Source organism: Micromys minutus (genome assembly GCF_963924665.1).
Source record: "Micromys minutus genome assembly, chromosome: 16".
In the NCBI taxonomy this organism is placed as follows: Eukaryota; Metazoa; Chordata; class Mammalia; order Rodentia; family Muridae; genus Micromys; species Micromys minutus.
This window is the reverse complement of record NC_137985.1, coordinates 32,999,325-33,012,089: the sequence shown is the minus strand read 5'-3', so window position 1 is coordinate 33,012,089 and position 12,765 is coordinate 32,999,325. Positions and strand designations below refer to the sequence as shown.

The 12,765-nt window shown below is 35.1% G+C and overlaps 1 protein-coding gene across 1 annotated transcript; it reads left to right on the top strand.

Annotated features, from left to right (window-relative positions):
- Window positions 1–869: 869 nt before the first annotated feature.
- On the top strand, window positions 870–1,817 carry LOC308431197 (olfactory receptor 8G50-like; the record flags this gene model as incomplete). Its single annotated transcript, XM_080930561.1, has 1 exon — window positions 870–1,817. The coding sequence occupies one exon, from the start codon at window positions 870–872 to the stop codon at window positions 1,815–1,817; it is 948 nt and encodes a 315-aa protein (XP_080786687.1).
- Between the last annotated feature and the right edge of the window lie 10,948 nt (window positions 1,818–12,765).

Here is a 12,765-nt window from a genome sequence, read left to right as displayed (position 1 = left end):
TGCCACATCATGGGAAGAAGAAACAACTCACAGACTGTGTGAAGTTCAAGAAAAAACAAAACAAAACAAAACAAAACAAAACAAAAAAACCCAAAAATGCCATGCTCAAAACTTACACACCAAGAAAACATTGACTAATTACATTCTGTTTTACATGTACTTTTTTTCTCATTGTAACTAGTAAGACCTTAATGCAGAGTATCAAACCTTAAAAAAAAGACAAAATAAAAAAAAAAGCCAAGCACTGACAAAATTGTATTTATATACATTTATGCCAAAATGTTTAAAATTTTTTTCTTTTATCTTTGTTTTTTAAAATAAAGTTTTAAAAAAAGGAAATAAAAAGGTGAAATGCTCCCCCCTCCCAAAATAAAAGAACAACATCATCAACCAGCCAAGGCACTGAGGTGGAGTGACTGGAAAAGTGAGCACCTTCATGGAAGCAAGTTGAGGGGGAGAAGGGAAGAAAGAGGAGAATGGGGGGTATAACATTTAAATGTAAATACAAAGCATATCCAATAAAATTGAAAAATAATACACTTACAAGAAAAAAATGCTATAAATAAGTCATGAGAAATTCTTAAAACACTATGTTAAATGTGCTAGAATGATTCATACATAGCAGGATATAGGGTAAGAATAAAATTAGTTCTTAAGACAAAAAATTCCCTGCTATTTGAATATGTGCGTGATTATTTATTTGCTTATTTTATTCCTCCAGGACAAAAAAAAATCTCCCACTCCTTACATAACAAAGAGAATGGAAGACTATTGGAAACTTGAATTCTGTTTTATAACCCATTGAATGATAGTATAAATACTTTAAAATTTTGTGTTGTATAAAGTATTTTACATAGTTTTAGAAGACAATGAAAGAAATTAATCAGACCTTGGTGGCTGAGTTCATCCTCGCTGGTTTAACAGAGAATCCAGAGCTCCAACTGCCTCTATTTCTTATCTTCTTAGCAGTCTATTTGGTTACAGTTGTTGGAAACCTGGGCATGATCATCTTGATTCTCTTTAGTTCTCAGCTGCACACACCTATGTATTATTTACTCAGCAGCCTGTCCTTTATTGACTGCTGTCAGTCCACTGTCATTGCTCCCAAAATGCTGCTGAACTTTGTGACAGAGACAAATATCATACTGTACCCAGAATGCATAGCTCAGTTCTATTTCTTTTGTGCTTTTGCTGTTTCAGAATGTCACATGTTGGCTGCAATGGCGTATGATCGCTATGTTGCTATATCTAACCCTTTGCTTTACAATGTAACCATGTCCTATCAAGTCTGTTCATTGATGGTAGCTATGGTGTATTGCATTGGCTTAATCAGTGCCACAGTTCATACAGTCTTTTTACTAAGAGTACTTTTCTGTAAGTCAGATATAATAAACCACTACTTCTGTGATCTTTTCCCATTACTAGAGCTCTCTTGCTCTAGTACTTATATCAATGAAGTACTAGCACTTTCTTTCAGTGCATTTAATATTATTGTACCAGCCATGACCATCCTTAGCTCTTACATCTTCATCATTGTCAGCATCCTGAACATTAAATCCTCTGGAGGTAGAGTCAAGGCCTTTAGCACCTGCAGCTCCCACATCATGGCTGTTGCAATATTTTTTGGTTCTACAGCATTCATGTATCTACAGCCATCTTCAGTCAGCTCCATAGACCAAGGGAAAGTGTCATCAGTGTTTTATACCATTGTTGTGCCTATGTTGAATCCTCTTATCTATAGCCTGAGAAATAAAGATGTCAGAGTTTCCCTTAAAAAGTTACTACAAAAGATAAGTTTCCTCAAAACAAAAACATAGATTTCTTTGGAAATAGAGTATAGTATATAACTTTGCAATTTGGAATAGGATTTAATCTATAAGCATGTATTAATAACTCTAGACATGTGTCTATTATTGGTATATATTTATTTGGAAAAAATGTACCAAAGATGAAATTGGATTCTGAGGTTCATAGCCATAAATAACTTCTACTACCTGCTATAACCAGAGTTCATGCAGAGATAACAATTTATATTACCCCCTGAAAATTCTTTATAGTATGGTTGGTTACATCTACATATAGACATACAACTCTGCATACTCAGGCATAACACACTGCATCAAACTGTGAATAAATACTTTGATTCAATATACTTTGGCTTTCTTCAAGTTTTGTAGATGGTCTTCATGTTTAACTAGCAAGGACTTCAAAAAGCATTTTCTTTCTTGTATAAGGTAAGCATTTGAATAAACAATGTGTAACTCTGACATTTAAGAGCATATAGAACTCTATTAGTAGCATTTTCCCTTCCATACCAAGTTCTCTCAGGCATGCCCAGTTTCCCTGGGAATCATGATGTTTCCTAGACCTCCATTGACCAGCCACCTCACTGATGCCCTCCCTTAAAACCCACCACATAATGCTGTTGGGAAACATGCACCATCCCCTGGGTTCAATTGTCCTATCCAAGGATACCCAAAAGGAGCATGCCATACAAGGTTTATCAAGGTTACAGGCTCTCCCAATACCTGCTACAACAAAATATCCAGAGGCAACAAGATGGCTAAAGACCAGAATAAGAACACAAACAAAGAAACAAAACAGCCAAGGAAATAAGACACTTTCAGAGCATAGGTATCCTACTATAGCAATCTCTGAATATTCTATGAAATTGAAACTTGGGAAAATGACCTTCAATTGAATTTTATACAGGTGATAGAGGCCTTTAAAGAGATAATAGCAGTAACTGAAATCAAACAGGTAGAGACATTTAAGAAGGAAACAAATAAATGCCTTGGAGAAATGAAGAAAAATACAATTAACAGGTAAAGGAAAATAATAAAACCTTTAAAAACACAAAAATGGAAATAAAACCAGTAAAAATCCTAAACTGAAAAAGTTGTAGAGATGGAAACCTGAGAAAGAAAACAGGAACAACAGACATATGTGTCATCAGAGAATAAGGGATGGAAGAGACTCTTAGGTATAAAAGAACAATAGAAAAATAATACATCAGTCAAATAAAATGTTGAATCTAAAAATATCCAGACATAAAACATACACAAAGACTGTGAAACAATGAAAAAATTAACCTAAGAATAAAAGGAATAGAAGTTAAAGGGTCCCAGTGACTCTCCATTATGGGTGCAGACAAGAATCTAGTAAATTATTTCAGAGAGGTTTCATCCAGCAGTGATTGAAGATGAATACAGAAACGCACAGTCAAGCATCTAGAGGAGACTGATGGGTCTTGTAGTAGAATGAGATATAGAAGCAAGCAAGTTAGAGGGGTCAAGGACACCACAAGAAGACTTACAGTGTGAACTATCCTGGGCCCAGGGACATTCACAAAGCCTGTGGCACTAACCTCAGAGTATGCAGAAGCTGTACACAGGACCTCTACACATTTGTAGCATCTGTACAGATTGTAGGTCTCCTAACAAGTGGAGCTGTGGATATCTCAGTTTCTGTATCTCTTTTCTCTGCCCTTGAAGTTTCCTCCCCCCCCTCCAGACTGCATGAGCCTCAGTGGGAGAGGATGTCCTTATTCTTCTTGGGAAAAGATGTCCCGGTGTTAGGAGGCACCCAAGTGGGGGGAGGGGCTCCCATTCTCTGAGAAGAAGAGTGGGGGCAATGGTGGAAGGAACTAGTAAGGGAGACGATGAAGGCAGACTGGTTAAATTCTACGGTGTACAATGCAAATAAAAAAATAAAAAGGAAAGGAGGGTTGGATGGCTTTGCAATTACCTAGATGCCACAGCTCCAGGTAGCTCTATGAGTTTATTATTTATGGAACAGACTCTTTCACCTCAATATGGAAGCAAAGGTCAAGTTCTCTCATCGTCCTACCCAGGATGTAATTACACTATCTTGAACTATACTAGCAATGATATACAGGTATGCATATACTATGCTGTTTGAGTCCTCACTTTTCATAACTCTATATTTATATTTCTTCATGTAGACTTTTGATATTTTTATTATCTACCACTTTGAGTTTATATTCAGAAGTTATATTTTATTGCATCTTATATGTATCATTTATTCACATTGCTAAAGATAAGTTAGAAAAGTAATTTTATGACTTTTAAGAACTGCCATTCATGACATCATGATCAATTATCAAGGACAAAAGGAGGGCAGGCAAAAGACCTAGAATTAATCATTGTTTTTGCTCTCTTATGACCAGTTAAGTTATTGAATTACTTAAAGAAAGAATACAAAGTTCTATGGTAAACACGTTTGCTACAGTTTTCTAACTAGAAATTTACCTCAACACCCCACTCTTACCAATGGACAGGCCAAAGAAGCAGAAAATAAACTGAGACACAGTGAAAATAATTGAAATTATGGACAAAGGGATTTAAGAGATATTAACATAACATTTCACCCAAAAACGACAACAAAAATATACCTTTCTCTCAGCACTTCAGAGTACTTTCTCTAAGACTGACCACATAATTGGGCACAAAAATGTTTCAACAGACACCAAAAGATTTAAATAAGCCCTTGCATTCTATCAGATCACCAGGGATTACAGCTGGTATTCAATAATAATGAAACAACTGAAAGCCCACATATTCATTGAAACAGAACAATTCTCTACTCAATGATAACTTTATCAGGGAAGAAATAAAGAAAGAAATTAATGACTTTCTAGAGTTTAATGAAAATTAAGACACAGCATACCCAAACTTATCAGACACAATGAAAGCAGTGCTAAAGAAAAATTTGTAACACTCAGTGCCTTCCTAAAGAAATTAGAGAGGTCCTACACGGGCAATTTAACAGGCCATCTGAAAGCTCTAGACCAAAAAAAAAAAAAAAAAAAAAAAAAAAAGGAAATACGCCAACATGAGTAGATGGCATGAAATATTTAAACTTAGGGCCGAAACAAAACAAATAGAAACAAAGAGAATTGTACAAAAAAAAATTAACAAAATCAAGAGCTGCTTCTATGAGAAAATCATAGATAAAACGTTAAGAAAACTAACTAAAGGGAACAGAGACAGTATTCAAATTAACAAAATCAGAAAAGAACAGGGAGACATCAATGGGAAGGGAGAAGCTTGGTCTTGTGGAGGCTTATTCCCTCCACAACAGTGAAAGGGAATGGGGGGGGGAGGGAGGCTGGAGTTGGTGGAGGGTTGAGGGAGCACTAACTTAAAGGCAATGGGGAGTGGGTGCTGAGTGGAGTGTTTTGGGAAGAGATACTAGAAAGGGGAACATTCAAAGTGTAAATAAATAAAATAATTCATAAAATTTATAAAAAAAAGTTCTCAAAGGGAAAATGGAACCCTTTTAAAACACACACACACACACTACAGCCTGTTACTTTAGTCATGGGTGAATATAATATTTCCAAGTCAGGCTATAATGAAACAGGGCATTCTTTCAGCATCTATCTTTCCTCCACGCCCCCAAATAGGGGAGAATCAATAAATTAGCATCCTATTCTTCAACCATCTAATTGAGAAAAACCCACTGAAGTATATTAGACTTTCCCAACAAGGTCCACAAACATAAACCGGCAAAAGAGGACTGACCTTCCTGTATGTATCATGTTTCTCCAAGTGAAAGCACACATGTTCTTACTTGTAATTGGCATAGTTTTGGCCGCTAGTAGACAGGCACCTGTGAGCTAATGTTGTATCCAAAATTGAAGTCAATTATATAGGAACTATGTGTTATGGGTTGCCCTGGTTTCTGGTTACCTTCTCATGTTAATTCCTGAAGACGGGTTCCTGGACAAGGAGTGGATCACTTACTCAGGTGATTTCTTGTGAACCTCCTCCACATTCTAACTGGTCAAATAAAGACTAGAGCTTGTGATTGGGAAGAGGAAGGGAAAAATGGGGCTGAAGTCTTCAGAGGGTGGAGAAAGGGCAAGTGATAATGAAGAAAAATTAAACGAAAAAGAAAAGGTCTAAGGATGATGGAGTAGAACCACATGGCTTAGAAAAGCTAAAAGTAGTGCGGTATATCATAGATAGGGAACAGATTAGTAAAATGGTAAATCTGACCAATCTAGGAGTAAAGCTTATTAATATTATAATTGAGCTGTGTGGTTTTTGCACGGGATTATTGGGGTTGGAGATTTACTAAAACTATTTTGTACACAAAAAAGCACTATTCATCCATTAGAATCTAGTAACCAGATATGTTTTTTTTTTGAAACTACAGAAATCCAACAAGAATATTAAATGCCAAATAGAATGCAAAACCCCAAGACAGAAATAAATTTCAAAAGATTTTAGGTTAAAAAAAACAAACACATAACTAATTATCTCTGAATAGAAAACAAGGCATAGGACCTCTTAGCTATTAGTAAATTGAATACTCACACTGGGGAAAGCTGACAAGGTCTGAAACCTACACAAAATCTATAGGAAAAGAGATTCTGTTTTGATCTTGAAAGGAATGAATAAAAATTCATCTCACTCATCTTAAGAAAATGGCATTTTCCTTCAATGCCCCCTCCGTTCCCACTTATCTTACTGGGAGAAATATGAAATTGTCATGTTTGTCCTTTCCCTAGAATGGTTTCTGGGATTTTTGGACACCAAATGTTTATATTTCAGTTTAGATGGTACCTATGATTCTTTTTGTAATTAGTATTCTTCAAGGCTATCAAAAAAAGGTGTGTAGTAGACAAAGGATGTTACTTCTAAATAACATACTTCCTTCTCCTCTCTATTCAGCCATTTACAGTTGGAAAGTATAAATTTTCTTATACATACTTAACCTTGTCTGAATTGAGCTAAGCTGTATCTACAAAATCAGCTATCCTATCTACAGACACAAAAGAATTTTGACTTATCTCAGTATGACAAAATATCTGACTAAACCCTAAGGTGTACATATGCTGAGTGGTCATGTTCCGATGACAGCTCCACTGTTCTGTACCCTGTCCATACGCGGTTGTCAGTAGTTTCTCTTATTGAAGCATCTTCTTGATAACATTAGTGCTTCTAACATTAGACATATTTTAATAAAAATTTGGTGGGTGTCAATCTTATGAGTGTCTCATCCTTTCATTGTATAACAGGACATATTTGTTCATGTTATTACTAATATCCATGTCCTTTGTGTCCTTTATCATTGAGGATTTTTACCATTGATAACAAAAGGTATTATATTCTTAAGTCTGTTGTTTCATATGTTTTATACTACAAAATTAAAAAGTTTGATTATTAGTCAAGGGCAACAGCATTTACAGGACTCATAAATTCTGTTATGAGGTCCTCACTCTTTAATATTTGGAAGGTCATTCTATAGCAATCTGGAAAATTTACCTTTGTGTAAAAATTCAAGATTTATGTCAACAATAAATTAACATTTAGTAAATTATATAACATATATCTCTGCAAATTAATTATTTCTAAAGTATATGACACAAATATCCCAAAGAAGTTTTCTAGGTTTTCGGAAACAGGACTAATTACCATTCAGGTAAGTGGGCTGTAAGTTCAACTAGATAGCTGAGGGTGACAAGAAATACACTTATTGTACCTGTAGGACATCATGGTCTGTGGTTAATAGGTTTTGTAATTTGCCAGGACTGTTTGAGTTCTTCTCTTCCTAGCATATTGCAGATTATTTTCTGGTACCATGGAAGTTGCATTGCAGAAAGGAGGCTTTCAGGTTTGATCCAGATTGTCTGTGTCCTGTGTCCAAAGGACTGCACAGACTTTAGCAATAGGGTCACAAATTAAAAGACTGAGATGTACTAAGAGCTACATTGTCAGTCTGTGTTATCATAGGAGTTATTTGGACTATCCTGAGTAATCATTCATATGGTTAACTATGTCAAATACATATATATATATATATATATATATATATATATATATATATATATATATATACATATATATATATATATACTTATATATCTGTATATCACTCTGTTATGTAAGTAAAATATCATGATATTTTATACTATATTACAAAATAGTAAATTACAATATATTATTATATTCTAAATCTTGCTATTCTCACAGATAGAAAAAGCTACCATCACTAACAAAATACCTTCTTTATAGCTGTAGTGGATCACAACAAAAGGCAACAGTACAATGGGGTTTCTTCTTTTCCTTCTTTAGAAGTGGGCAGGGACAAAGTTTCTCTTCCATGAGGAGGAGCTGAGCAGGCAGGCTGAGCCCTGCATGCTCAGTAAGTCACACAGACAGTGTCTCTAGTGGGAGACTGGGGTGGGGGGGTGCAGACCGACACTTTAAGTATCTAAAATAGCCTTTGGTTGTGGTCCACTACAGCTGTGTGTACACAGTGGTTCCAGCATTTTTCTGCCCACCGAGGGGCAGGGCAGGACTCGACGAGGGCTTCCAGCTGCTGGGGAAGGCTCTGCCCACCTGCTTGAGTGCTGGCCATGCAAGTCACAGAACCGCTCACATGCCCAGTGCCTTGGCTGCTTGCTCCTGCGCCTATCACATTCCCAGGGCTTGCTTGCTTGCTCAGTGTCATTTGGACCTTACATATCGAACATGCTTATAGCCCTCATAAAAGAGAAGATAGGTGCAGTACAGCTGATGGTCCTGTGCCAACAATATAAGACCCTAAGGACAGGACCTAAATAATATGAGTTAGTTATCAGAAGCCCCTGAATGTAGCTCCAAGATTGGAACTTGTAAAAAAAAATGGATGAGAGACTCGAAGGGCTTTCACAGTCTCAGTCCCACACCCTTCCTACAGCTTCCCCCTTCCACAGAGGGTCTTAAAGCTTCCTTCTCCCACTGAGGGCTTTTGCTGTCTAATACACTCCATGAAGGAGTGCCTCTCCCTTATCTGATGGATGACGGAGTATAGGGGAAGGACCTTGATGTACCCAGGCAACAAGCAGCACTTCTTCCCAGTGAGAAGTATCTTTTCAGGGCAGCCCCTAGAACGTAGCACATAGGTCCTAAGATGTAACCCATGTTGGCAGCAGCCAATCGACTTAAAAGTCAACTAAACCCACAAATGCTTTCATGCCCGGTCACATAAGTATAATCCACTTATTACTAAGTGTATAAAAACTGTACTGACAGAGAGCTCTAGGTTGCCTTTCCTCTGAATGTAGACTACCCCAGTGCACTGGGCTAAAAAAAAAAAAAAAAAACACTCTTGTTTTTGCATTAATTTCCAGTCTCTCTTATCTTATTCAAGGGAGTCTCCAAGTAGCTATGTTTTTTCAAGTCTTACAGGGAAAGGAGCTAAGAGTTGTACATATTGGGCCGCAAGCAGCAGAAGGAGACTGTGTGTCACACTTGGGTACAGCATGTGCATATGAAATTTCAAAGCTTGCCTCCAAAATGATACACTTCCTGCAACAAGGCCATACCTGTAGTAGGTTACTCAGAAGGTGGCAAGCATCCATACACATAAGTCTATGTGGGCAATTTCTAATTAAAATACCATACCACCCATTCCTGAATCTGTTTTGCTGTAGCATATATTTCAATTATTTACTGAGTAATTATATTGATATATTAAACATATTTGTCCTGAACTGAGCACCAGCTGTTTGTGTGTGTGTGTGTGTGTATACATAAATATATACACGTATACATACATATACATCATTTACATACACATATACATACATATATACATAGACATAAGCATACATATATATGCATGTATATGTATATTACTTCATTGTCAGTTTCATCTTCATATATATAAATAAATATATGTTATATATATTTTATGGTTATTAAGTAAATAAAATTTAGATGAGGCTGACAAATAAGAAATGTATGCCTACAAACAAACCTTCTTAAAGTATGAGTCGAGAGGATGGTGTTTTGATGAACAGATTGTAAACATAATTAAATAAAAATAGAAAAAGTTTTCAATAAGATATATTGAATATTTCTTGATATAATAAAATATACTATATTTATATATTGTAAAACAAAAAAATGCAAACATTATAACCACTGCAACTACTGTATTATTATTTTCAGTTCTCTAGTCCTAATATAAATGACATGTACTGGTTTTGGTATGTCTAGATACTCAAATCTGTTCATCACAATGTGGCTTGTGTAATAATAACAAAGGCTAAAAGTTCTAAACACATCTAAAAAATGTAGATTCTTAAATCTAATGGATCTGATCACATTTGACAGTAATCTATACAATTTTGATGATAGAAATATTTCATCATTTTAATTTTATCACCATTGTTACATATATGTACATATGAATAAATATAAACTTTGGTGTATGTTATTTCTCCTGTTTATGTGGTTTCAGGGTTGGCCATTTTGTATTGGACAACCAACTAAGAAGCTTATGCCTAAGACAAGTCAATCCTCCCTCTTTCAGCATTAATTGGTTGTCTAAAGCTATTGGCCTAGATGGGTCCTATAGGATTTCCCTCATCCTGCAGTAATGCTTCTATAGGTTTTACCAATGTTCTGTCTTTGTTTATGCTATTTTTTCTAGGAACATTTGTGTCACACCCGACTTCTGGCTATGTTAGTTCTCACAACCATTCTGCATGCTCTTCTTATATGTTACTTGAGCCATAGAAGCAGGTGATGTGAAAGTTTTTACTCCACACCCAGAGTTTCTATCCTGTGTTTGACCATTTAGTTCCCAGAAAAAAAGAAATGCACAAACTTTATATTTACAATAAGCATTAATACAAGAGTTTGGCACCTCCATTTCAATTTTTTTTATTTCCTGAATTTGAGCATGAGACAGAGACATAGAAGATAGGAGTGGTGTTAGTAATGGAACCTGGGATGGAATAAAGGGAAAGAAGGAGGAAGTAATATAACTAACTATATTTTAGCAAAAAATGCATTAAAATTAGAAATAAAATTTAAGAATTGTTTTAAACAAGAAAAAATACATTTGGAATGTAAATGTTATAGTAACACCAGGAAATAAAGATAGTTTTAATTATATTACAAGAATGTATGGAAATTCCTAACACGGAAAATAACATTCTGTGGAATAAAAATTACCCTGTATTTCAGGGTCAGCACAAGACTGCTTTGGAGAGATTAATGGAAGGAATAAATGAACTAATTGTATCACAACTTTGAAAACTAAAAATACTTATTATTGAAAAGGGAAAATGAGGCCACTGGGAAATCACAAAGGCAACTAATTAAGTTCTCAGGAGTCTGTTTCCTGAAAATGAGAAAGCCTTGGAGAGTATTGGCTGATGTTTGGTAGCAGACACCATAAAACTTCTGAACATAAAAGAAATCACTCAAGCGAGTGTGAAACCTGAATATATATGCTATACTAGTGATGTGACCTTATGATTAAAAGTTGAACTGAGGCTTATGTCCTGGCCATTATCACTGAAGATTGTAGGATGCTGGTATATGTGATTCCTAAAATCAGCATTTGTGATTTTTCAAGGGGCCAGTAAAATTTGGTGCTAAGACTTTCAGAAAGAAAGGAGGTGAGTGTTCATGGAAAACTATGATTAAGGAGCACAAGTCTAGAGGACTCACTTGCCCAGTCAGGGAAATACCCACAATTCCTGCAGTTCTTAAATTATTCAGAAAATTTTTCTTAAAGTTCATAAATTCTCCAACTGCTTCCCTGTTCCTGAAGTTCAGTTTGTTACTATGAATTGGGAAAGGTTTTCTTGATGTCTTTAAGTGAATTTAACAACAAAATATTTTTTAGACAACAAAAAGTGACACTGATCATATGTTTTTCATACATTTAAATAAAGGAGAGACAATTTGACCATTGATTTCTGGTTTTATAATGTTTTATGTCTGTCAGCTGTAAGACAGCATTGTATCACAAGGAAGAGGTGTTACTAATCTCTGGTTTAATTGACAAATGAAAATAACGTAAGTATAACTGCACAAAAAATTGAGCCTGGCTTCTTACCTATAGGGAGCATAATTCTGGTCATGAGGAACAAATAAAAGACACAATAAAGAGTTTTAATTACAATGTTCATTGAGTTCCTCTTCTTCAATATCATCTAAATTACAGCCTCACTTAAATGTCTCTGTTCAAACTCTACAAGAAAAGGTAACAGACAGACTCTCTAATACTGTTAAATTGTGCTTATGATTATTGAGGACAAAATTTTGCTTTACATGCAAAAATAATTTAAAAGTTCTTACAATGATTAATAAATGAAAAATACTGTTTCAAATAATAAAATATAAAATACATATATAGCATCATAATTTTTAATTAGATTAGAAGGCTATTCACTTCTACATCATTTAATCTTTTTTCTAGTATTGTAACCTCAGTATACAGCATTATTATGAATGTTTTTGTCTTCTGTATTGATTTTTATTTATTTGTATATTTTTAATTTTACATTTACGGATGTTTTGCATACATGTATGTACATTCCTGGTTAGAGGTTAGAATAAATCCTTAGATTCCCTGCAACATAGGAGTTGAAAAATTTGTCATCTTTTTAGGACTCTGGTACCAAACTGACAAAACTAACTCAAGCCAAAGGATTAGTGTAATGGCAAGAAAGACACAGCTTGTCCAATTGTCCTCTGACCTTAGTGGGAGCACAATTAAATATACACACACAAGCATAGTTAAGATCTTAAAATGCACATAAACTACAAGTTGAGTTTGTGGAACATGTAGATTATGAGTGACTCAAGGTTGTCCTGAGTAAATCTGCCATATACATTTTAGTCCAGATATCTCTACAGAAAATTGCTGATATTTTTCCTGAGTAAAACTTGTGGTTTACACAGTTCATTTGCAGTTTGAATATATTATTAAATTTAGATTAAATTATAA